This window comes from Gouania willdenowi, chromosome 18 (genome assembly GCF_900634775.1).
Source record: "Gouania willdenowi chromosome 18, fGouWil2.1, whole genome shotgun sequence".
Taxonomy (NCBI): Eukaryota; Metazoa; Chordata; class Actinopteri; order Blenniiformes; family Gobiesocidae; genus Gouania; species Gouania willdenowi.
In genome coordinates this window covers 3546964-3573723 of record NC_041061.1, presented here as the reverse complement: position 1 = coordinate 3573723, position 26760 = coordinate 3546964, and the positions used below count along the sequence as shown (strand labels likewise).

At 40.9% G+C, this 26760-nt stretch overlaps 2 protein-coding genes across 2 annotated transcripts in view; both read right to left on the bottom strand.

Moving 5' to 3' along the window:
• Positions 1 to 10968, bottom strand: part of LOC114480783 (mucin-2-like) — a 24848-nt gene extending 13880 nt beyond the window's left edge. The window contains exons 1-11 of the mRNA XM_028475200.1: positions 10464 to 10968; positions 10174 to 10362; positions 9994 to 10089; positions 9272 to 9425; positions 8754 to 9167; positions 7108 to 7664; positions 6745 to 6936; positions 6545 to 6640; positions 5746 to 5878; positions 5415 to 5576; positions 5201 to 5324 (exon numbers count right to left, since the gene is read on the bottom strand). Coding sequence (XP_028331001.1) covers positions 5281 to 5324; positions 5415 to 5576; positions 5746 to 5878; positions 6545 to 6640; positions 6745 to 6936; positions 7108 to 7664; positions 8754 to 9167; positions 9272 to 9425; positions 9994 to 10089; positions 10174 to 10362; positions 10464 to 10844 — 2418 coding nt within the window. The 5' untranslated portion in view covers positions 10845 to 10968 and the 3' untranslated portion in view covers positions 5201 to 5280. The remainder of the gene's footprint in view (positions 1 to 5200; positions 5325 to 5414; positions 5577 to 5745; positions 5879 to 6544; positions 6641 to 6744; positions 6937 to 7107; positions 7665 to 8753; positions 9168 to 9271; positions 9426 to 9993; positions 10090 to 10173; positions 10363 to 10463) is intronic.
• On the bottom strand, positions 4933 to 26760 carry LOC114480782 (putative ferric-chelate reductase 1). The gene is made up of 9 exons (XM_028475199.1): positions 26754 to 26760; positions 26529 to 26637; positions 24999 to 25128; positions 24636 to 24827; positions 24436 to 24531; positions 23634 to 23766; positions 23303 to 23464; positions 23089 to 23212; positions 4933 to 5200 (listed from the first exon to the last, which is right to left on the bottom strand). The coding sequence occupies exons 1-8, from the start codon at positions 26758 to 26760 to the stop codon at positions 23169 to 23171; spliced, it is 873 nt and encodes a 290-aa protein (XP_028331000.1). The 3' UTR covers positions 4933 to 5200; positions 23089 to 23168.

The following is a 26760-nucleotide window of genomic DNA, read 5'->3' as shown; positions in this document are numbered from 1 at the left end:
AACTGCAAATTTACCGTGACACACTATTAATTTCTTCAACAGAGATTCTTCATTTTCGATTTAACCAATAAAGGAAAGATTTAATTTTTCAAGACATTTTTGAATTGTGGATTTATCTGCTTTGTCTGGTTGCGTATATAATGCAGTATAGTATTTTCAAATACTATACTTTCAAGGATTTCTTCCAGTTTGGTAGTTGTCTTTTATTTTATGGATTGTATTTTCTGCTGCTTGTTGCCTAATTTTCCATGCAAGAAGTTAGGTCCCGTCATGTAATATTATAATAAAGTTTCTTTTCAATTTCCTCGCTAAGAATTTTGTTTATTTTACGCTTAGTATATCTAATTTGCTCAAAAACTGAAGAATTATCTATAGCGTGGAGTTTCTTTAATTTTTTTTTAGTTGTTCCTGTAGGTCTGATAGCTCTTTAACCTTTATAATTCTGTCTCAATTTTTAACAGGCATGTCAAACTCATCCAGCTCTTCAAAGCATCCAGTTCAACTCATGGGAGGATTTTTATTTAATCGAAAACGTGAATACTTTTAATTTTTCTGAAACCCTGCAGTTTCTTATACAACCACATTCTAAATCTTTGCAAGATCATCAAACATATGAAAAATAAACCACAAAAAAAATCCTGTTAAGATAAAAAAAAAAAAAAAAAAAGTATGCTGAATAATAACAATTACACTGTTTTAATTAAAGAATGAGATTTGAAAGTATAGTATCTCCATTAAAAAAAAAAAAAAAGCTACATCACAACTGAAACAGGAAGACAACATTAAATCATGGAAAAAGATAATCAGCCTTTAAAGAAACAATTATTAAACCTGCTAGAAGAAGAAGATAAAACTGTGGACATTTTCTCCTATTGAAGTAGAAAGTATTTTAATTTATATATTAATTGTTTCTTACCTGCAGAACCCCTCTTAGTCCAACACCCTGGGGAGTGATTTTGTTTGGTCCAGAAAGCAGACAAGGAGTGTGAGATCTCTCCGTTTAGATGTGCTGTTTAGTTGTGTGATGCATTTCTGCTTTACACTGACTGTGACTGTGTCACTTTCATAACTAGGTGGTGAGAGGAGGTTGGGGACACATGGTATAGGACATTTGTCATGTTGCTGCAGGGCAAGGTGTGCTGGGCTGAAGTAGGAGAATTTACAGAAACTTAAACCAGTTAACGCTGTCACTGCATGTAAATTTTTTTACTGGTTACAGTATATGACACAGCTGTAATAATACCTCCCCTTATAAAGCCTACCCTTCTTTCAAGCAACCAATTATAGATTAATGTCCAACTTCTTCTTTGTTTCCATCCAACTATGTCAGTGGTTCTCAACCTTTTCAGCCTGCGACCCCCAAAATAAACGTCCCAGAGAGCGGGGACCCCCACTGTAGCTGAAGGTGGTTGAACAAAGACATTCATGGCTTAAATGCAGGAACAACTATTTTAAACTGGTAAATAATAGATATGACAAATCTTGAATGTGGATAAATTATGATGAAAAGGGGTCAACATATTTTACATTAGGTGAGAAAAGTGGTGGAAATGTCTTTAAAGTGTAAAAAAAAATGTTTAGAAAAGGCATTGAAATTTGACGTAGAAGTGGCAGAAATTGAAGTAATGTAGCAAAAATGCATTAAAAAGAGCAAAATAATGAAAATAAAAGTGATGAAAATAGGTTAAAATATGGAAAATTAGGCATGTAAAAATAGGCAAAAATGGCTTAAATTATGTTTTTCCCCACTCATATTCCAAATAGCACATATTTTATGGTTATACACAGATGACAGTTGATGAACAGGCCGAAGAATCCAGAGGGTAATTATTGTGATGCATGGAACAAACATTTTTACATGACAGTGGGGAGGGGTTGACATTTCTAGGTGACACATCTCCATCAACTGAGAATTTACAATATACATTCTTAAAAACTTCAAAAGAAGGTTAAAGAAACATCTTTAGTCACATTTTTTGATACATTCTACGAATAATTGTGTTATTGTGATTATGTTTAGTACAAAAAATTCAACTAAGACCTTACACTTGATTTTTTTAATATTTATATGTAAAGTCACAATAAATGATGACGCCTTTTCTACTTTTTAACGTATTGAAAAGTTTTGAGTTAAAAATCTGTTAATCATACTTGTTTTTTGTTTTGTTTTTTCCCTTGTCTGGACATGCTGTCAAAGGTCAACACGACAAGAAGTGCAATCATTTTGAGACAGCAATGCATGTTTTGTTATTGCACTGAAATAAATTTATTTATTTTATTGCATAATTGTGACCATCACCAGCCCTCCCTAAGGAAGGGTGAGAAACATTTTATTATAGGGAGGATATAAAAAGGGAGAGCAGTGTTACACCTAGGGATTAGAGTCTCAAGGCAGGATATAGAAAGGATGGGGAAGAATAGATTATTTTACAGTGAGAGTGAAATTTGAAGTTGTAGTAGAACTTATTGTGCATATTGTGTTGTGTAATCAAGCCAGTCTGGTGGCAAGTGTGAAGCTTAGCTATAATGGTGGTGGCTGTGGACAGAGGGAAGGAGTGAGTGGTAATACCTAAAACAGGAATTTGGGATCAACGTGTCTAAAGTTAAGCCCAGTACGAGTTTTATCCCACAGCCCAAGGCCAGTGCATCGTAGACCAGTGTATGTGCAACGATCGCTACTGTAAACCCAAGCGCCGCCCTGGGCCTGAAGATGCAGCCAGGCCAGCAGCCCCCCAGATGCCGAGAAGCAGTCAGAGAAAGCCCCAAGGAGCCGAGCACCCAGCGCATCCCACCACTGACCCCAAGGAAATCAAAATGTTGTCAACCTACCATATGTTCAGTTCATGTTTGGGCATGCTTTCAGGCACAACGCTACTACTGCTGGATGTCCCGGCCAAGATGGCAGAACAGTATATAAGGCCTCTGATTTTCCATTTCAAATTTTCCCAATTTCAAAATTTGATATGCTTCAGATGATTTACAAAAATAAAATGGGATGGTTACGCTGAAATCAATGCGAGATTACTTCGCAAAAGCATTGTTAGCAACAATGATAGACCCTCAATCCCTCGTTTAACAGAAACATCCCATGGAAATGTGTGAAATGATCCCCTAACAATATTTGTGAAGCCTTTAATTGCCACAAAACTTTTTGTCTTTGTACCTAAGCCATTTCTGATTAGAATGGAGTCATAATAATCTGAACCACTTGTTCACCACAACACATCAAAAACACACTTCAGATGAAGCTCTGCATTAGTTTCTAATCACACGATAACATGATTACTACTCGAACCATAACACAGAGAAAGATTTTGAAAAGGCTTATTGGCGGAATTGCACATTTACCCATTTTATCAAACTTTACAGATATTCAGTCACCTTTTTTCCAGATATCATTAGCATGTGAATGTGTGATATAGCCCTAAAATATGCATGTGATACACTTCTGGAAAAAAAAGGGTCAGGTCTTTTTTTCCCTTGTCAGAAAATGTATTTCTTTTTTTCTGCAATCACAAAAAATTGGATGACCTAAGTATAGAGTATATGTGGAAAATACGAAAATACTTTACAAATATTTTCATTTGAAGGAAATATATACAGTACACAATTGTAACAAAGACGACAATAGACTTCATGAAGCTTACTTGTTGGAGTGTTTCACTTTCCCTTTAGGCCACAATCCCTGAGAAACCTTTAGATGGTTTGAGGGCAAGAAGTTTTTTTAGGCATCAACAAAACTGATTCCTTTTAACCCCCTTCATTTCTTTACATCATTTTATTTCAAAAAATATGTCAAACTTCATTGTTTCAGAATGTAAGGTGCAAGGCTGGTTTCATCCAGTACTTTGTACAGTTGTAGTGCATCTGCTCACACAGAACATCAAAGCTCCAAATCTGAACTTTGAACATTCACAACAATGAAACACTCATTTAATTTTCACACAAGGAAAGACAATAAAACTCCATGTAAATATAGTATTAAGCAAAGCAAGCATGTTATCATCTTCATGGCTGATGTTAAAGCAGAACTAAGCAACTTGTGCTTAGCGCTCCCCCTAAAAACCTTTTGGTTGTGTCACTGTCGTAAAAACTCTGCAGCCCCCGCCGCCTGCCCCACCCCACAGCTACATTGCACCTTTGCTCTCCCAAGACGGTAGCAACTGATCATTGAAAAATCCTAATACAACAGTGACACTAAGGGTGCTTTCACACATATAGTCCCATGTGACCATGTGAACAGTATGAGGAAGAGAGACTATTAAAATAAATGAATGATGTGGGAGTAATACGGAAGGGAGTGTGGAAATGTGTGTGATGTGTTTGTTTGTGTGCTGACAAATTGGCTCTGAAAATAGATGGATGGATGGATGGATAGATAAATGGATGAGTATTTGCGTGTGTGCTGCCTGATGGAGTGCTGGGTTGTGAGTGTGTGTGCGTGCCTGTTGCCGTGACGACAATACGTGATTGCTGTGTGTTGCTGCTGAGCTGTCACTGCATGGAGTTGCTCCATTCCTCCAACAAAGGTCTTCTCTGCCTTTTTTTGCTGGCTCCGCCAGCCTTTAGCATTAGTTTGTATTGGGCTGCCGTAAAGCAGTACGTCTTGTCACCGGGTCGGAGGCAGGGAAAGTTGCAAGTGCAGTTTTCTGGCCAGAGACAGCAGGGGGAGATGAAAGAACCCCAATCACCCAAAAACACTTGTATTACCCTCACAGGGACTATGAGAAGGATTTATTAAGGTGAAAAAGTTACTTAGTTCTGCTTTAATACTTATAAGCAAAATCATCGTTTTCAACAGTTTGATCATTTAGTCCCGCCAAGAATAAAAGTAACCAGATGTAACAGCAAATACACTAAATACACTCCTGAATCCTTCACTATATGTTCCTGATGATAGTATTGCCATTTTTAAGAATTATTAGGATTTCCTTCATGTAAAAATACTTTTAATTAGGGATGTTAAACAGTGATGTGCGGTCAGGAAAGGCTCTCATCAAAGGAAGAAAAAAGAAATCATGACTGGAAATATTACCAGAGCAGATAAAGTGCAAGTCCTCACACACCACGACACGTTACTGATGTTTACTGGTTCTTACAATGAGCTATAAAACACGAAAAAAGAAGTCTTAGATTCATAGTTGCTTTGTAAAGCAGTCTCGAGAGTGAGGGAAGATTAATTCACATTAATCCAGCCAATGTAGCGTAAACATACATCAGGACCTTTAAGGGTATTTAGTATAAGTTAGGAGTAGATATGGTTGGTATTTTGTGGGTTTCTCACAGCATTGCCAGACCCAAAACTGCCAGAGTCACCAGCAGAGCTGCAGGGATGAAGGAACAGAAAGGTTAGCATTATACGCATTCAATCAAACTAGACACAGTTAGCAACTAGCATTGTAAATCATGCTTACTTTGCAGCAGTGAGTGATGGAGGGTGGGTGCGTAACTTGAGGTTGTTGGGGTAGCTGTTGTAGAGTTGCTAGTGAGGGTATTGGTGACAGTGGCGTTAGCATTAGTAAAGTCAAGCTGGTTGGTCTTGATGACTGTATTAGGGGTTCCCAGTGCACCAGAGGCTGGAAACACAAGCAGGACACAAAGAGAGGACTGAAATGTGGAATCTGTGAAAACTTGGCCTGGTTGATAATAAATTACAACAACTTTGCAAGTTTATAAGTCGTTTTGAGTTGGCCACATTTTTAAACCCTTTTCAGACTTAGAGCATCTCATTTGTGGGCAACTTACTTGCGTTGTAACTTCCAGTGTGAAGTGCTGATGCGAGGCTTCTAACTCTCGTAGATGATTCCGGCAAAACAACGCAAAAGCTGCACTGGATTGTGTTTCCATCTACTCTGCCCTTCCCTTCAGACACATCCAACTGAGAAGAAAGGACATCAAACGGGACCATGTAGATTCACAGAAAGTGTAAAGCAATGTCAACAATATTGAAGGGCTAAGTATAAACAATGTTTTATGGCATTATATTTGTAGCATGTGTGTATAAAAATCCATTGTGGACCCATGAGCAAGGCCCTTAACCCACTATGACTTTCCGCTGCTCATCAAAATTTACAAGTCTCCATGTTTCATGTCTGCTGCATAGAAGCCAATTATCAAATACATTTTGGTTGTTATTTACTTAGCTGCATTGCAGCGCAATTAAAGCAACTGTCAGTTAATCAGATTTATGTCATTTGGGTTCAGCTATTAGCTGTAATCGGGCCCTAATAGTTAGACCTGACAAGGCCTGAGCCCAACAGAATTTGGTCCGAACCTGTTTGAACCAGAATGAACCCAAATCTTTCAAAGCTAAAATGCATTAATGGAGAGATGTCAGAGTGGGGCTGATTTTACTATGAAGGGAGCAACTCTCCTGGGACTTGAACCGGCGACCCTATAGACTGAGCTACTGCCGCCACAATGAACCCTGGAGCAGGTAAATCAGACAAGGACTGGCCTGAAGGCGCCCTTACATTAAACTGGATCACTGGATTTACACAATGCTTTATTTGAAGGGAAGCAAAAAAAAGTTAGCAGAACTCACCAGTGTCACTATCAGGACATCATTATTAAATGTTGCAGTGATGAGCACCACTGTACTGCCATCAGCCGCACAGATATAGGTTATGTCGTGCCCCCCCTGTGTTGGATTATCACAAAATGTCAAAGGTTCTGATTTACAGTATATTGTCTTTGCGAGACTGTTAAACAGATGTTAGTTATCAGTTTAGATGCTGAGCTTACCAGAGTGTTGTCAGTAGAAAATGTAACAGCGATGTAGCCGGCTGCCTGCCCTGAAAGCTCAATTGAAAAGTTTCTGCCAATCTTTTGGTCAGCGGACAGAAAGAAACAGTTTGAGCTTGTACTGGGGTCGCAGTCGGCTGGCTCAGATGCACAAAGTCGACTTTCTGAGCAGCCGTCCCTGTTTACACTTTCCTACAAGAAAAAAAGAGGTAAAGGTTACCGTCCCTGTTTATACTTTCCTGCAAGAGAGACAAGAAAGGTTACGTTTGATGGTTTTACTTAAGCTGCAGTGTTTTCTTTACCAAAGGTTTAGGCTTAGGGTAAGTAGAATAAGGATAAATCATATTTCTTTTAATCACCCACCGGGAGAGGCGCTGCTGTGACGCTGGTCAGTGCCGTTGTTGCCACTACTGCCCGAGTAGTTAAAGAACCAACTGTAGTATTCCCCGCCACAGTTGAAGCCACTGTAGCACTCCCCGTCACAGTTGGGGTAACTGTATCATTAGCCGCCACAGTTGAGGCTACTGTATCATTAGCCGCCACAGTTGGGGTAACTGTATCATTAGCCGCCACAGTTGGGGTAACTGTAGCATTAGCCACCACAGTTGAGGCTACTGTATCATTAGCCGCCACAGTTGGGGTAACTGTAGCATTAGCCGCCACAGTCGTAGTCCCGGTCTCAGTCGGTGTCACTATTTCATTTTCTGTTATTGTTGGTGCTACTGTCGTAGTCCCGGTCTCAGTCGGTGCTACTGTTTCATTTTCTGTTATGGTTGGTGCTACTGTCGAAGACTCGGTCTCAGTTGGTCCTAAAATATCATTTTGTGTTATTGTTGGTGCTACTGACGTAGTCCCGGTCTCAGTCGGTGTCACCGTTTCATTTTCTGTTATTGTTGGTGCTACTGTCGTAGTCCCGGTCTCAGTCGGCGCTACTGTTTCATTTTCTGTTATTGTTGGTGCTACTGTCGTAGTCCCGGTCTCAGTCGGCGCTACTGTTTCATTTTCTGTTGTTGTTGGTGCTACTGTCGTAGTCCCGGTCCCAGTCGGCGCTACTCTTTCATTTTCTGTTGTTGTTGGTGCTACTGTTGTAGTCCTGGTCTCAGTCGGTGTCACCGTTTCATTTTCTGTTATTGTTGGTGCTACTGTCGTAGTCCCGGTCTCAGTCGGTGTCACCGTTTCATTTTCTGTTATTGTTGGTGCTACTGTCGTAGTCCCGGTCTCAGTCGGTGTCACCGTTTCATTTTCTGTTATTGTTGGTGCTACTGTCGAAGACTCGGTCTCAGTTGGTCCTAAAATATCATTTTGTGTTATTGTTGGTGCTACTGACGTAGTCCCGGTCTCAGTCGGTGTCACCGTTTCATTTTCTGTTATTGTTGGTGCTACTGTCGTAGTCCCGGTCTCAGTCGGCGCTACTGTTTCATTTTCTGTTATTGTTGGTGCTACTGTCGTAGTCTCGGTCTCAGTCGGCACTACTGTTTCATTTTCTGTTGTTGTTGGTGCTACTGTCGTAGTCCCGGTCCCAGTCGGCGCTACTCTTTCATTTTCTGTTGTTGTTGGTGCTACTGTTGTAGTCCCGGTCTCAGTCGGTGTCACCGTTTCATTTTCTGTTATTGTTGGTGCTACTGTCGTAGTCCCGGTCTCAGTCGGTGTCACCGTTTCATTTTCTGTTATTGTTGGTGCTACTGTCGTAGTCCCGGTCTCAGTCGGTGTCACCGTTTCATTTTCTGTTATTGTTGGTGCTACTGTCGTAGTCCCGGTCTCAGTTGGTGTCCCGGTCTCAGTTGGTGTCACCGTTTCATTTTCTGTTATTGTTGGTGCTACTGTCGTAGTCCCGGTCTCAGTTGATGCCAGTGTTTCATTTTCTGTTATTGTTGGTGCTACTGTCGTAGTCCCGGTCTCAGTCGGTGTCACCGTTTCATTTTCTGTTATTGTTGGTGCTACTGTCGTAGTCCCGGTCTCAGTCGGTGTCACCGTTTCATTTTCTGTTATTGTTGGTGCTACTGTCGTAGTCCCGGTCTCAGTCGGTGCTACTGTTTCATTTTCTGTTATTGTTGGTGCTACCGTTGTAGTCCTGGTCTCAGTCGGTGCTACTGTTTCACTATCTGTTATTGTTGGTGCTACTGTCGAAGACCCGGTCTCAGTTGGTCCTAAAATATCATTTTCTGTTATTGTTGAAGCTACTGTAGCACTCCCAGTCACAGTTGGGGTAACTGTAGCATTCCCTTCTACAGTTGGGGCTACTGTAGCACTCCCAGTCACATTTGGGGAACCTGTAGCATTCCCTGCCACAGTTGTAATCCTGGTTGTTGGAGCCACAGTTGTTGAGTTGATGGTGATTGTATTGATAATGGTGGAGTTGGGGTTTGAAATGTCTACTGGGTTGGTCTTTATCACTGTAGTGGGAGTTCCCAATTCACCAGAGCCTGAAAGAAAACACAATTGACACGTTACACTAAATCTCTGTAAAAACATCTTCTGACTGATGGTTCAACACATCAACAGTGGAAGTTTGTATCAGGTAACTTACTGGTGTTGTAACTTCCAGTTTGGAATGCAGTTGAAAAGCTGTTACCAGTTGTGGTTCTTCTTCTTCTTCTTTTTGAAAGCTGCTCCAAAGCGATACAAAAACTGCACTGGACTGTATTGCCAACTATTCTGCCCTTTCCGCCAGTAATTCTTGACTGAAAAGGAAAGACATAATACAAGGCAACATAGGTTCAATACTAAGACACATTTTTTAAATACAAAGTAGCTGAAGTTGGAGTCTTTTTGTTTTGATAGTGGGCTTTCTACTTACATGTCATTCGAAGGGTTTATATCGTGGGGCCTCTAATTTTCTTTATCGAACTTTCCCAATTTCCATTTCAAGGTTTAGCCATTTGTACATCACGTCCGTGTCATTTTAAAGTTATTTTTCTTTCCAGCTCTTATGCTTCCCAAAATTGTAACAGGGTTTGAACCAAAATATATGTGGCCAGTGAAGCCATAGTGCTCAAGCTTTATTTTTGTATCACAATTATGTGTGAATTTTATCCACACTATTCAATACTTGTCAACACATTAGGGTTTATACTCACCAGAGACCAAGGATGTTCAGCCCTTAACAATTTAATCACACTAGCAAACCCTGCAGTGGTTAAAGTGGACTAAAGGGGACTGGTCTGAAAGCACTCCTACACTAAAATGTGTCACTGGATTTACACAATACTTTGTTTTAAAGTAAGAGGTTAAAATGTTTGCAGTACTCACCGGTATCACCTTCAAGACTCCCTTATTAAGTCTAGCCGTGATGAGCAGCACCGTGCGGCCAGCCGCCGCACAGATGTAGGTTATGTCATTGACTCCCTGTGTTGATTATCAGATATGCTGAATGGGTTTGATCTACATTATATTTGTATTGAGTATTAAAAGGATGATTCCTGAGCTTACCTGAGTGTCAGTCGAAAGTGTTAAACCAATGTATCCGGTTGACTGCCCTGAAAGATCAAATGCAATATCTCCACCAGTCTTTTGCACAGCTGAGTAAAAGGAACAGCTCAATCTTGTACTGGGGTCGCAGTCGGCTGGCTCAGCTGCACAGAGTCGGCTTTCTGAGCAGCCGTCCCTGTCTACACTTTCCTACAAGAAAAAAAGAGGTAAAGGTTACGTTTGACGGTGTTACTTAAGCTACAGTGTTTTCATTACCAAAAGGTTAAAAATAATTTATTTTCATCACCCACCGTGAGAGGCGCTGCTGTAAAGCTGGTCAGAGTTGTTGTTGCCACTACTGCAAGGCTTTGAGTTACCGTTTTATTTTCTGTTATTGTTGGTGCTACTGTCGTAGTCCTAGTCTCAGTTGGTGCATCTGTTTCACTATCTGTTATTGTTGGTGCTACCGTCGTCGTCCCGGTCTCAGTCGGTGCTACTGTTTCATTTTCTGTTATTGTTGGTGCTACCGTCGTCGTCCCGGTCTCAGTCGGTGCTACTGTTTCATTTTCTGTTATTGTTGGTGCTACCGTCGTCGTCCCGGTCTCAGTCGGCGCTACTGTTTCATTTTCTGTTATTGTTGGTGCTACTGTCGTAGTCCTGGTCTCAGTTGGTGCCACCGTTTCATTTTCCATCAGTGTTGGTGCTACTGTCGTAGTCTCGGTCTCAGTCGGCGCTACTGTTTCATTTTCTGTTGTTGTTGGTGCTACTGTCGTAGTCCCGGTCTCAGTTGGTGCCACCGTTTCATTTTCTGTTATTGTTGGTGCTACTGTCGTAGTCCCGGTCTCAGTTGGTGTCACCGTTTCATTTTCTGTTATTGTTGGTGCTACTGTCGTAGTCCCGGTCTCAGTCGGTGTCACTATTTCATTTTCTGTTATTGTTGGTGCTACTGTCGTAGTCCTTGTCTCAGTTGGTGCCACCGTTTCATTTTCCATCAGTGTTGGTGCTACTGTCGTAGTCTCGGTCTCAGTCGGCGCTACTGTTTCATTTTCTGTTGTTGTTGGTGCTACTGTCGTAGTCCCGGTCTCAGTCGGCGCTACTGTTTCATTTTCTGTTGTTGTTGGGGCTACTGTTGTAGTCCTGGTCTCAGTTGGTGCCACCGTTTCATTTTCTGTTATTGTTGGTGCTACTGTCGTAGTCCTGGTCTCAGTTGGTGCCACCGTTTCATTTTCTGTTATTGTTGGTCCTACTGTCGTAGTCCCGGTCTCAGTCGGTGTCACTATTTCATTTTCTGTTATTGTTGGTGCTACTGTCGTAGTCCCGGTCTCAGTTGGTGTCACCGTTTCATTTTCTGTTATTGTTGGTGCTACTGTCGTAGTCCTGGTCTCAGTTGGTGCCACCGTTTCATTTTCCATCAGTGTTGGTGCTACTGTCGTAGTCTCGGTCTCAGTCGGCGCTACTGTTTCATTTTCTGTTGTTGTTGGTGCTACTGTCGTAGTCCCGGTCTCAGTTGGTGCCACCGTTTCATTTTCTGTTATTGTTGGTGCTACTGTCGTAGTCCCGGTCTCAGTTGGTGTCACCGTTTCATTTTCTGTTATTGTTGGTGCTACTGTCGTAGTCTCAGTTGATGCCAGTGTTTCATTTTCTGTTATTGTTGGTGCTACTGTCGTAGTCCCGGTCTCAGTCGGTGTCACTATTTCATTTTCTGTTATTGTTGGTGCTACTGTCGTAGTCCCGGTCTCAGTTGGTCCTAAAATATCATTTTGTGTTATTGTTGGTGCTACTGACGTAGTCCCGGTCTCAGTCGGTGTCACCATTTCATTTTCTGTTATTGTTGGTGCTACTGTCGTAGTCCCGGTCTCAGTCGGCGCTACTGTTTCATTTTCTGTTATTGTTGGTGCTACTGTCGTAGTCCGGTCTCAGTCGGTGCTACTGTTTCATTTTCTGTTATTGTTGGTGCTACCGTTGTAGTCCTGGTCTCAGTCGGTGCTACTGTTTCACTATCTGTTATTGTTGGTGCTACTGTCGTAGTCCCGGTCTCAGTCGGTGCTACTGTTTCATTTTCTGTTATTGTTGGTGCTACCGTTGTAGTCCTGGTCTCAGTCGGTGCTACTGTTTCACTATCTGTTATTGTTGGTGCTACTGTCGTAGTCCCGGTCTCAGTTGGTGTCACCGTTTCATTTTCCATCAGTGTTGGTGCTACTGTCGTAGTCCCGGTCTCAGTCGGTGTCACCGTTTCATTTTCTGTTATTGTTGGTGCTACTGTCGTAGTCTTGGTCTCAGTCGGTGCTACTGTTTCATTTTCTGTTATTGTTGGTGCTACTGTCGTAGTCCCGGTCTCAGTCGGTGCTACTGTTTCATTTTCTGTTATGGTTGGTGCTACTGTCGATGACCCGGTCTCAGTTGGTCCTAAAATATCATTTTGTGTTATTGTTGATGCTACTGACGTAGTCCCGGTCTCAGTTCGTGTCACCGTTTCATTTTGTGTTATTGTTGGTGCTACTGACGTAGTCCCGGTCTCAGTCCGTGTCACCGTTTCATTTTCTGTTATTGTTGGTGCTACTGTCGTAGTCCCGGTCTCAGTTGATGCCAGTGTTTCATTTTCTGTGATGGTTGGTGCTACTGTCGTAGTCCCGGTCTTAGTCGGTGTCACCGTTTCATTTTTTGTTATTGTTGGTGCTACTGTCGTAGTCTCAGTCTCAGTTGATGCCAGTGTTTCATTTTCTGTTATTGTTGGTGCTACTGTCGTAGTCCCGGTCTCAGTCGGCGCTACCGTTTCATTTTCTGTTATTGTTGGTGCTACTGTCGTAGTCTCGGTCTCAGTTGGTGTCACCGTTTCATTTTCTGTTATTGTTGGTGCTACTGTCGTAGTCCCGGTCTCAGTCGGTGCTACTGTTTCATTTTCTGTTATTGTTGGTGCTATTGTCGTAGTCCCGGTCCCGGTAGTTTCTTTCCCTGCCTCAGTTGGTGTTGCAGTATCGTTGCTTTCCATTGTTGTTGAGCAATATCCAGTTGATGGGGTTGCCGTTGTTACATTTGCTGCCAATTGAAAATACCACAACAGGTTATCTTCATCACATGCATGTTTGTTGTTATCCTCATTTAATTTAAAGATACAGTTAATGTAGTATACTGCTTGAGGATTGGATGGTGTTATGATCTATATCTGTGGTTTTGTTCACTTAGTCATCTTGTGTTTTAACATACTTGCATTATTTTGACCGGCGGTTCCAATGAAGGCTGACGTCAGCATCACAAAAAAGACTGCAAGGATCAGTTGGTTGTCCATATCTAGAGAAAATGAGACCATACATTAGAGGAACCTCATAAATTACACCATGCTCTATGAATCATACCTAACACAACCACCACTACAACAGGTTAAAGAGTTGAATCTTTGGACAGAATAAAATGAACGAATCCCTTGTCCCTTTCAAAGGCTGCTACTTATACAATGAATACAAGGAAAATTGAGTATAGGAGGGTAACAAAGTGGAATAAGATATTAGTGAATCAAAAGTAAAAACTGTTGTGTCAGTGTAGTGACCAAAGCAGTGTGAATGTCAGAGGGAGAACATCCCACCGCTCAGACAATATGAAGACAGAAGTGAACAGAGGGGGCGAGTTTGTGGTCGCAGGAGTGACACAGCCATTTCTAAGCTATGTGACAGTGTAAGGTATTCTTGAGTCGTAAACATGACATAGCATATTTGTAAACGCCACTATGGGAGGCCATTGTACCACCACGGACCCATGAGAGCCACCATCCAGGCGACCACAGAGGACACCAGAATAGACCAGAGCCACCCTAATGCCTTTATCCAATCATATTTCAGACACTATGTGTTGCCAGAGTCCAATTAATCTACTCTCAGACCTTCAGAATCAACAGTGCAGCATCTGTAGCTTGATGAGAATGGAACCGCTAGAGTGGCATTAACCAAGTCTTCGTCACCAGGGACATCGAGGACAGCTAGCGGGTGGTATGAACACACAATATTTGAAGAAGTAAAGGAAATAGATTAGGTGGCAGATATTCTTTTAACACCATTTTTAAGAGAAGCTAGACATCGTGAGTAGAGGTCGGCTCAGCCCGAAAGTTGAGGAACTTGTGCCAGGCTCACGGAGAGGCCAGCGCACGAAGAACCAAGCGACGAAGGACAAGATGGCGACATGAAGCATGTAGGCTGTGTCAGGAACAAATGACAAAGTGACTTTCAGCCTCAACAATATAAGGAAATTATTTACTGTTGGAACTGAATGCAATGAAGTTCCTGTTGCGCCAAAAAAGGACAATGGATTTATGTCTCTAAGTAGTCTGCATCTGTGGTGAGTGTAATGTATTTCCTAAATGTGTTTTGTTTGTCATGTTTTTATGTAGGCCAGTGGTTCTCAACCTTTCCAGGCCTCAACCTCCAAAATAATGGTTCCAGAGAGCGGGGACCCCCACTGTACCTGAAGGTGTTTGAACACAGACATGAACATTGTGGAGACAGGACCATCTATAAGGGGGAATAAAGGGGAGAGATTTATGGGGTCCATCCAAAGTCAGCAAAATGATGTTCCATTGTTCTATGAATCTGTGGTAACCACATTTATTTATTTATAGAAATAATATTCACTGTTCTCCAGGAAGTTTAATCAGAAATAAAATGGGTTAAAAGTGACAAAAAATGATGGAAAAGGTTGTGAAATGGAATTTTAACAACCACAGAAATTGGTTAAAAGTTTCAAATTAGAGTCAGAAAAAGTGATTTAAAGTGTCAACATTACAATGAGTTTAAACGGTCAAATAATGGGTATGACAAATTTTAAATGTGGATACATTGGCAAAAATAAGCATGACATATGGTGAAAATAAGTTAAAAAAAATGACAATAACGGGTCAACATATTCGAGATTAGGTGGAAAAGTGGTGGAAAGTGGCAAAACTGTAACCATAAATGTGCTGAAAAAGCATTGCAATTTGATGGAGAAGTGACAGAAATGGATAAAGTAGCAAAAATGCATTAAAAATGCAAAAATATGGCAAGAAAAAGTGATGAAAATAGGTTAAAATATTTGAGTTGTTTATTTTATTCAAGGGACAATGCATATTAAAAACAAGAGAATGCAAAAAAAAAAAAAAAAAAAACATGTACCGGTGAATATGCAGGATTGTAGCCAAAGTTAATTTCCATCCTCAGTCCTCAGTCTGCTGGACCAAAAGTCAGCCACATTACCCACACACTACATCTAATTCAACACATCACCAACATCTGAGCTCACATATTTTTTAAACGTTGGTATCCAACTTAAAAATGACAAACATGTATATTCATGCATATTTAAACATCTAAAATACCAAATATAATTGCAGTTTCCGGTTCCTATAAAACACATATGGCAGTGTGGTGTGGTTGCAGAAAAACTGTACAAATACGCTAAAATGGGCTGAAATATTCCAAGTTTCTTGAAGGCATCTGCGACCCCTTCCCAACCCCAAGGTTGAGAACCCCTGATTTAGGCAACAGTTGTGCTTGTTGGTTTATACTTAAACAATATTCCTTATAATGAATATCAGTCTCTCCCACAAACTCAGTGCTGCAGCAATACAAAAAAAAAAGGCAGCAAACCCTTATGGGAATTAATTCCACTCATCAGATTCATAAGAATAGTTACCATTGTTCTTATAAAAATGGAGCTTGTCTAGAAAACCCCAGCCTACATGTTTGAAATACCACAGAGGTCTCTACTCTCAGGTGACACATCTTCAACTGTGAAACAAGTGGTTACTGATGTAACATGGATCAATGATTGAATATCAACACGTCACCATATGCGTCAGTATAGCAAATAGGGTACGGCAGGGGGTGTAGTGAGAACCACACAAGACAACCAGTTTACAATCTTAGTTTCAGGTCTATGGAAGACCAGTCAAGGCCAACAAAAAGACGTCCAGGTGCAAAACAAAACATATCAACTCATCGAAAGGAAAAGATCCCACAACAGAACATCCTCAAACACTGAAACTAAGCTATTGTGTGATCAAAAGCCCTGAAGACCTCACGGCTCAAAGGCCTGTTTGTAAAACTACAGAGGCCACAGTCGAAGTCAAACACTCGATCCGTTAAAAAATCTATGTGAATAAGCGTTAAAGAAAAAAGTGACTACATTTGAGGCAGTTTGGTTCAGTAAAAAAATACATACAGTGTATAACTGGTATAAAATAAAAACTCCAATCTAGAAAAAGACCAGTATTCAATAACACTATGATCTATTATCCTTTGTTAACTTTTGCGGTAAAGCAGGCGTGTCAAGCTCATCCAGTTCTTCAAAGCATCCATTCAGCCTGTGGGGAAATTTTTATTTTATAAAAATTATTATTGCTCTTAATTCTTCTAAAACCCTGGAGTTTAAAACCGCTGTTTTAAACTTGTTAGCAAAATCATGAAATTCTCATTTCTTGATCATGGTGTGGACTTTATCTGTAACTTGTGTGGATAATTTAAGTTGCTTAAATATGTTATTATATTTGGTCATATGGTTAAGAGATTCTTTTTTTTTTCCCTATGAAAATCTGAAATTGTCTGGTGCGCTTGGGTTCAAACTGGGTCATATATGTCCTTGAATCCAAATGAGTTCGACACCCCTGCTGTAGATGACGTTCAACTTAATTTGAGACTTTTGTTGTAGTTATTCTAAAGTTAAAAAATGTCCAAATATCTATAACTAGTTGTCGAGCAGTTAGTTTGTAAATCTGTACGTGAAAACACCCACCAATAGAACAATGTAAAATACCAACAGATCACACAAGCTGGCCATTAATTACAATGCTGCCTTTTATTGTATTCATTTGTTCGACATCTACCTGGAATTGTAAACACGCTTGTGGCCACAACTTTACATCTTTGTAAGATCATCAAACTTATGCAAAATAAACCAAAGTAAAATCCTGGCAAGATCAAAAATAAATGTTGAATAAAAACAATTACAGTAGGAGATTTTAAAGTATAGTATCACCATTAAAGAGAAAAATCCTAATAATCAAACATCAAATCATGTAAAAAGATAATCAGCTTTCAAAGAAACAATCATCTTACCTTCAAGAAGAAGATGATGCTGTGGACTGTTTTCTCATGAACAAGTAGAAAGCATTTTAACTTAAATATCAGTTGTTTCTTACCTGCAGACCCCCTCTTCTAGTCCAACACGCTGGGGGGGATTTCTTTTGTTCCCAGAAAGCAGACAAGAAGTGTGAGATCCCTCCGTTTTGATGGACTGTTTAGTTCTTTAATGCAATGCAATCAAACAAACAGACTGTGGTTTATCAATGACAGGGATTTACCTATTGCTCCCTATTTATACTGGGTGGAGGGTGCGGTGTACATGAATGCTCTACAGATGCAAAATAAATAAATGTCTTGTCATAAGAAATGCTGTTGCCAAGGTGGGTTAGGCTAAAGTATGAGAAGTCAGATGTTTGTTATTGAAGATGAATACAATTGGCACTGTCACTGCATATAACTCTAATACGGGTCATGCACCACAGGTTTTTAAGACAGCTGTAATGATACCTCTCCTTATCAGAATCAGAAATGTTTTATGGCCAAGTACAGTTTTTAAGACAGCACAAGGAATTTGACTTGGTAGTCGATAAAGCCTACCCTTCATCCAAGCGATTTAAACCTATTATCTTATTATTATTTAAATATTTTTATTTATTTTTTAGGGATTAATGAACACGTGGAAACAGCAGGTACTATAAGATGAAGTTACATCACACGTCAATGTTGGACAACAGATATATATGGAAGTGAACGGGGTACAAACCAATAGGATCAAGGAAGAAAAAACAACGATGCACTTAATTCAGACTCGAAATGTAGAAGGAATGGCTGCCAGGTCTTACTACAGTTTGGAATTGTTCCATGTACAATATATCTCAGGTGTTCAAGCTTCAAATGGGACGTGACTTCCTCTACTCAAAGCTTAAAAGTTGGTGGGGCTGATTTTTTTTTCATCATAACTCTATAAAACAGTCTGATGAGATGTCACTGAAATATCTGCTACAACCCCAGATCTAAGGTCAGACACTCGTCACGCCCTGAGACAAAGTTAAAGACAAAGATGCTTCAACAAAACTACGTAACTGCAGGTTCCTGAAAAAGTGTCCGTGGGACATCAAAGTTCTTCTTTAGCTGTTCAAATGAGAAAAATGCATTATTTTTAAAGAGGTCCTTAATGCATTTGAGTCTTTTTTTGTGCCATTGCTGAAAGGGTGTCAATCAAAGATGGGGCAAAATTGACATTACACTGAATATTAGCAGTGATTAGAGACTGTCTAAATTTAAAATGAGTTAAAGCACCCTGGACAACTACACTGTTTGTCCACAGGCCTTTAATCAGAGGTAGTGGACCACACAAGGGACCCAAGCAGGGCCGGTTGTAGGCCGACATATATGAGGGGTCAGTCAGAAATGTGAAGGGGGATCATATGTACACATCATGCTCCAGCACTTTGTTCCCCTGTGCCTATGGTAACAGTGTTTTCTTTAATGAATTGGGTTATTAGCTACTGGATGTGTCCAACCCCACCCTAGAGAAGTAGACTGACCTTAGTCAGGCCTCTACCTTCACACCAGTGTCCCATCTGGAGACTAAGCTCCTGCTGGTATAGCTCTTAAGGTCAGTGAGGCACGCAAACCCCCTGACCACAATAAGGTGGCTATCCCTCAAAGGGGAAACTGAAAAATTAAAATTAGGGTCCTCTGGGGTTTTAGTGAAACTGTTTGGGTCGGATGGGAGTGAATTTGAACAGTCGTGGCTGTTTCAGGCTCCCTAAATGGTGATCAATCCCCTGTTGGCTCTGTCATGGTCGCCATGGTAGCTGTGGTAACCACTGAGTACGGTCTGGTGACAACAAGGGTGGAAATGGGGCCCCCAACGGGGGGGGGCATCGGACTCGGAGGTAGACTCTGGCCACCTCTGCTACGGCCCTAGAGTCAGCTGAAATGTGCACCTCAGCCCTAGTGGGGATGGTGGGACATGGTTGGACTGTGGGGGGGGCACTCTGGTGGTGATGAGACCCTGTCTCCCCCTCTCTCACTACTCCCCCTGCTCGTTCACATCTTTTACACGAGATGCATATGATGAGAGCTTCCACCTGCTACAGAGTCTCATCCTGGAAACGCATCCCCAGGTTGCGTCTAGCCCAGGATGAGGCTGTCTGGAAGGGGTTTCACCAGTCTGCTGTGGGCATGCCCAGGAGGGCTTCAAACTCAGCCTCCATGTCTCTTATCAACATTATCACACACACAGACATATGTGATCATGAAAGAACATTCTATTCATAGCGCCTCAGAGAAAGAGCGCATTTGCGCTGCATCCTCATTATTTTCTTAATTTGCCATTGCAATTCCACAGTTCATACTAAATAAAAATAAAACTGTGGTGTACTCATGGTCTTACCTTTACTCTTAGTGTCTTACACACTGATAAAACTAACAACAAAGTTAGAGGCTATCACTAAATAAGAACTTCAAACTGCCTTCCTTTTACTAGAGATGGGTGGAGCTGCTTAATTTATCCACAAAAGAGAGAAAATTGCTCAGTATGTGGTGGGAACATGTGACCTCTGTAAGCACTGACAGCAGTTTGAGTCATGGCTCACTTTAAGTCTGAACACAGACGTTTTCTTTGACTGAGCCTGTGTGCAACACTTCCACTCTGTGGATAATATGAGGAATGTTGGTCAATGTTAAAATAAGCGTAATAGTACTGCAGAAAAAAAAAGAGCTGCTCTTTCTTCAGTAATGTGGAAGACTGCTGGGCCTCAGCAGCAGATATCTTGTTTTGTTTTGCCTGAGCCCTTAATAAACCCTGGAAAAAGGATAACGTAATATAGAACAACTATTTTATAATAAAAATCCAACAAAATATACAACACGAGGGTCCGTGCAGCTGCCGTAAAACAGCAGAGCCGATAAAAATAGCTCAACCAATAACCTAAACAATGAAATAAATTTACAAAGACGAAAACTAAGGAGTTTATTGCCATAATTTAAGTTCATTTAAGTTAGATTTGTAAACACAAAGTTTCAGGTTTTTTGAGTTTTTTTTAAATCAGTTAATGGAATTTTTTTTATTTTTTTATTTCTATGTTTTAGTCAACTATAATAACCATGGTATAGAGTTCATACACGGTAAAGCAAAAGTAGATTCCAGATATTTTCATATAAAGGAAAAATGTACTTGCTATAATGCACACATGGTTAACATTGGACTTGATTAAAGGCTGGAGTGTTTGACTTTCCGGTAACACTTTTCCTTAAAGGCTGACGATACACTGTCATTAGCATGAATAAAGTGTCTTGAAGGTTGTCGTCAAGTGTTGTTTGTTACCTGAACCCAAACCCTTTGTTACCCTAACACCTAACTCTACCTAACCCCACTAGATCAATGATCAATGCCAACAAAGCTCCAAAGGTGTCATAATTTATCCAACGCCACTTAATGACAGCCTTTATGACACCTTAGTCATGCTAATGACAGTGTAATGTCAGCCTTATGTATAAAACTTCAAGTGTTACCTACTTTCCTTTTAGGCCACAAACACAAAACAACCACTTTCTGATGGTTTGATTGGAATACATAGTTTTTTTTTTAATTCACATTTTTGTATTATTTTGCCATTAACGAGGCACAATTCTATATACATATCAATGAATGTATAAAACTACAAAAACACAATCCCATACCCCCCACCCCCTCCCCACAGAACAAACAGAGGGAGACCATTGACCATTTTGTATGGCTTGGCTTTGCTACTTAAAAAAAAAAAAAAAAAAAAAGAGCAGAGGTTTTGTTTAACATAGTTACAGATATACCTTCATCCCGTCCTCATGCAATCATCATTGAAATGTATCTGCCCCATTTCTGTTTATATTTGTGCCTTATTTGTGATCCTGTAAGACATGTTTTCATATGCAGCCACCTTTGATAGTTCAGCCGTCCATTCATCAAAGGAGGGCGTTCCTGGAGATTTCCAGTGTCTAAGCAGAATTTGTTTTCCAATCATGATCACAGTCTGTGTCCAGCAAAGCCTTTGAATGTTCAAGAACATACAATGATGGACAGAAATAAAATAATAAAATAAAACTATGTATTCTCATCCAAAACAATTGGATTTGTGGACAAGACCACAGCACATGTATGAAAGTACCATCACAGTGTTTACATTAGTGTTGAATCTAGCAACCCCATTCTAAATAATCTACTTGGTGTCCAATAAAAGCGGTGTAGTATTTTGAATTGCATTAGTCTCAGTCTTAGATAAAGTACGACCATTAGCACATATTTTTGCCCAGTCCTGGTCATCAAAAGAAATTCCTAAATCTTTTTCCCACACCCATTTCAGAGAGGCCGTGTTTTTATTCTCACCGAGCCTGAACAACAGCTTGTAATATTTTGATATATTCCCATTGTGCAGGTCCCTCATAGTGCCAATCCCTTTACCCAACCATTCTGTCCACAAGAAGGAAACTTTATTAATACAAACTTTCGGATTCAGCCAAATACTCGATGTACAGTTTAGATAAGGGTCAACATCTACAATCTTCAAAAAAAAAATTCCACATCCCTTGAAGATGCGATATAGTTTATTAATGGTAAAGGCGCTGCTGCAGATTGCTCTATGGAGTACCATGGTGGGGCCCTTTCTGGAGGCAATGCCCAATGTGCAAGGTGTCTCAAGCTGTATTTGTTATAATAAAAAAAGTAGTCTTAGAAGTTCCAGGACCCCCTCTTTCTACAGGCTGTTGAAGTTTCCCAAGATGCATTCATGGGCGCTTACCATTCCAGAGAAAATCTTGACCAACGTTTTACATCCACAGAGATTTTTTGCATCAGTGGCTCAAAGTTCACAAAGTAGTTTTTTTTAGGGCATCAATATTTAATATATTTTCATCCCCTTCATTTCTTTACATCATTTTATTTCAAAAATAGGTCAAACTACATTGTTACAGAATGTAAGGTGCAAGGTTGGTTCCAACCAGTATTCCGCACAGTTTTTCGTGCATCTGCTCACACAGAACATCAGCCGAGCACGGCTTCATCATCAAAGCTTTGTACATTCACAACAACGAATCACACATTTTATTTTTCAACACAGCAAGAAAAAATCCAAAACTTTGTTTTGAGCGTATGCAAACATGAAACCTCATGTAAATATTAAATGAAACACATTAAGCAGGTTATTGTTTACATGGCTGATGTTAAAACTTAAGAAACTGATAATTTGGTCCTGCCAAGATTAAAGGTAACCAGACCATTACAGCAAATGCTAAATACGCTACTAAAACCTTGCCTAAATATTGCCGTCTGTCAGAAACATCGGGATTACCTTCATGTAAAAAATACTTTAAATGTTGATTAAACAGTGATGTGCTCACAGTCTCTATTTAGACCTTGATTGAAGAGAGCTGTTCCTCCCAGTCACAGCATGGTATTATTACAATTAATTGAAGCCTTTTTTAAATAATATTGCAACACACACTAGGGAGAGACTAATGTATCTGCCCGTCAGCCGTAAATAACAGGCAAGTGTTTTTATACTCGTCTGAATGAACAGAAATACATTTTTTAAAAAGATACTATTTTGGCCACAACTTTTTTGTCCTAATAGCCAATTTTGTTCTAAAGTATTGGTGCCTAGACTTCATGGTTAATAAAAAACAGTAAATTGGATCCTGTAAAAATCTGAGCCTCAACTCCCATCAACTTTGCTGCATGTCACTGATGTTTACTAGTTCTTACATTGAGCTATATGACAGGAATAAAGAAGTCTTAGATTCAGAGTTGTTTTGTAAAGCAGTCCTGAGATGAGGGAAGAGGTCCCACCATCAAACAATCCCCCTGCTTTGGTCTCTGCTGAGTGAAGGCGACATTAATCCAGCCAATGTAGCGTAAACATACATCAGGACCTTTAAGGGTATTTAGTATAAGTTAGGAGTAGATATGGTTGGTATTTTGTGGGTTTCTCACAGCATTGCCAGACCCAAAACTGCCAGAGTCACCAGCAGAGCTGCAGGGATGAAGGAACAGAAAGGTTAGCATTATACGCATTCAATCAAACTAGACACAGTTAGCAACTAGCATTGTAAATCATGCTTACTTTGCAGCAGTGAGTGATGGAGGGTGGGTGCGTAACTTGAGGTTGTTGGGGTAGCTGTTGTGGAGTTGCTAGTGAGGGTATTGGTGACAGTGGCATTAGCATTAGTAAAGTCAAGCTGGTTGGTCTTGATGACTGTATTAGGGGTTCCCAGTGCACCAGAGGCTGGAAACACAAGCAGGACACAAAGAGAGGACTGAAATGTGGAATCTGTGAAAACTTGGCCTGGTTGATAATAAATTACAACAACTTTGCAAGTTTATAAGTCGTTTTGAGTTGGCCACATTTTTAAACCCTTTTCAGACTTAGAGCATCTCATTTGTGGGCAACTTACTTGCGTTGTAACTTCCAGTGTGAAGTGCTGATGCGAGGCTTCTAACTCTCGTAGATGATTCCGGCAAAACAACGCAAAAGCTGCACTGGATTGTGTTTCCATCTACTCTGCCCTTCCCTTCAGACACATCCAACTGAGAAAGAAAGGACATCAAACGGGACCATGTAGATTCACAGAAAGTGTAAAGCAATGTCAACAATATTGAAGGGCTAAGTATAAACAATGTTTTATGGCATTATATTTGTAGCATTGTGTGTATAAAAATCCATTGTGGACCCATGAGCAAGGCCCTTAACCCACTATGACTTTCCGCTGCTCATCAAAATTTACAAGTCTCCATGTTTCATGTCTGCTGCATAGAAGCCAATTATCAAATACATTTTGGTTGTTATTTACTTAGCTGCATTGCAGCGCAATTAAAGCAACTGTCAGTTAATCAGATTTATGTCATTTGGGTTCAGCTATTAGCTGTAATCGGGCCCTAATAGTTAGACCTGACAAGGCCTGAGCCCAACAGAATTTGGTCCGAACCTGTTTGAACCAGAATGAACCCAAATCTTTCAAAGCTAAAATGCATTAATGGAGAGATGTCAGAGTGGGGCTGATTTTACTATGAAGGGAGCAACTCTCCTGGGACTTGAACCGGCGACCCTATAGACTGAGCTACTGCCGCCACAATGAACCCTGGAGCAGGTAAATCAGACAAGGACTGGCCTGAAGGCGCCCTTACATTAAACTGGATCACTGGATTTACACAATGCTTTATTTGAAGGGAAGCAAAAAAAAAGTTAGCAGAACTCACCAGTGTCACTATCAGGACATCATTATTAAATGTTGCAGTGATGAGCACCACTGTACTGCCATCAGCCGCACAGATATAGGTTATGTCGTGCCCCCCCTGTGTTGGATTATCACAAAATGTCAAAGGTTCTGATTTACAGTATATTGTCTTTGCGAGACTGTTAAACAGATGTTAGTTATCAGTTTAGATGCTGAGCTTACCAGAGTGTTGTCAGTAGAAAATGTAACAGCGATGTAGCCGGCTGCCTGCCCTGAAAGCTCAATTGAAAAGTTTCTGCCAATCTTTTGGTCAGCGGACAGAAAGAAACAGTTTGAGCTTGTACTGGGGTCGCAGTCGGCTGGCTCAGATGCACAAAGTCGACTTTCTGAGCAGCCGTCCCTGTTTACACTTTCCTACAAGAAAAAAAGAGGTAAAGGTTACCGTCCCTGTTTATACTTTCCTGCAAGAGAGACAAGAAAGGTTACGTTTGATGGTTTTACTTAAGCTGCAGTGTTTTCTTTACCAAAGGTTTAGGCTTAGGGTAAGTAGAATAAGGATAAATCATATTTCTTTTAATCACCCACCGGGAGAGGCGCTGCTGTGACGCTGGTCAGTGCGTTGTTGCCACTACTGCCCGAGTAGTTAAAGAACCAACTGTAGTATTCCCCGCCACAGTTGAAGCCACTGTAGCACTCCCCGTCACAGTTGGGGTAACTGTATCATTAGCCGCCACAGTTGAGGCTACTGTATCATTAGCCGCCACAGTTGGGGTAACTGTATCATTAGCCGCCACAGTTGGGGTAACTGTAGCATTAGCCACCACAGTTGAGGCTACTGTATCATTAGCCGCCACAGTTGGGGTAACTGTAGCATTAGCCGCCACAGTCGTAGTCCCGGTCTCAGTCGGTGTCACTATTTCATTTTCTGTTATTGTTGGTGCTACTGTCGTAATCCCGGTCTCAGTCGGCGCTACTGTTTCATTTTCTGTTGTTGTTGGTGCTACTGTTGTAGTCCTGGTCTCAGTTGGTGCCACCGTTTCATTTTCTGTTATTGTTGGTGCTACTGTCGTAGTCCCGGTCTCAGTCGATGTCACCGTTTCATTTTCTGTTATTGTTGGTGCTACTGTCGTAGTCCCGGTCTCAGTTGGTGTCACCGTTTCATTTTCTGTTATTGTTGGTGCTACTGTCGTAGTCCCGGTCTCAGTCGATGTCACCGTTTCATTTTCTGTTATTGTTGGTGCTACTGTCGTAGTCCCGGTCTCAGTCGGTGTCACCGTTTCATTTTCTGTTATTGTTGGTGCTACTGTCGTAGTCCCGGTCTCAGTCGGTGTCACCGTTTCATTTTCTGTTATTGTTGGTGCTACTGTCGTAGTCCCGGTCTCAGTCGGTGTCACCGTTTCATTTTCTGTTATTGTTGGTGCTACTGTCGTAGTCCCGGTCTCAGTCGGTGCTACTGTTTCATTTTCTGTTATTGTTGGTGCTACTGTCGTAGTCCCGGTCTCAGTCGGTGTCACCGTTTCATTTTCTGTTATTGTTGGTGCTACTGTCGTAGTCCCGGTCTCAGTCGGTGTCACCGTTTCATTTTCTGTTATTGTTGGTGCTACTGTCGTAGTCCCGGTCTCAGTCGGTGCTACTGTTTCATTTTCTGTTATGGTTGGTGCTACTGTCGAAGACCCGGTCTCAGTTGGTCCTAAAATATCATTTTCTGTTATTGTTGAAGCTACTGTAGCACTCCCAGTCACAGTTGGGGAACCTGTAGCATTCCCTGCTACAGTTGGGGCTACTGTAGCACTCCCAGTCACAGTTGGGGTAACTGTAGCATTCCCTGCCACAGTTGTAATCCTGGTTGTTGGAGCCACAGTTGTTGAGTTGATGGTGATTGTATTGATAATGGTGGAGTTGGGGTTTGAAATGTCTACTGGGTTGGTCTTTATCACTGTAGTGGGAGTTCCCAATTCACCAGAGCCTGAAAGAAAACACAATTGACACGTTACACTAAACCTCTATAAAAACATCTTCTGACTGATGGTTCAACACATCAACAGTGGAAGTTTGTATCAGGTAACTTACTTGTGTTGTAACTTCCAGTTTGGAATGCAGTTGAAAAGCTGTTACCAGTTGTGGTTCTTCTTCTTCTTCTTTTTGAAAGCTGCTCCAAAGTGATACAAAAACTGCACTGGACTGTATTGCCAACTATTCTGCCCTTTCCGCCAGTAATTCTTGACTGAAAAGGAAAGACATAATACAAGGCAACATAGGTTCAATACTAAGACACATTTTTTAAATATAAAGTAGCTGAAGTTGGAGTCTTTTTGTTTTGATAGTGGGCTTTCTACTTACATGTCAT

Bases quoted from the DNA above. Each gene is read 5' to 3' on its own strand.
- LOC114480782 (XM_028475199.1), bottom strand. The intron at 24,828-24,998 runs GTGGGTGATTAA...TTTTTCTTGTAG, and splicing joins TCACAGCAGCGCCTCTCCCG to GAAAGTGTAAACAGGGACGG. The intron at 23,767-24,435 runs GTGAGTTCTGCT...TTTCTTTCTCAG, and splicing joins ATGTCCTGATAGTGACACTG to TTGGATGTGTCTGAAGGGAA.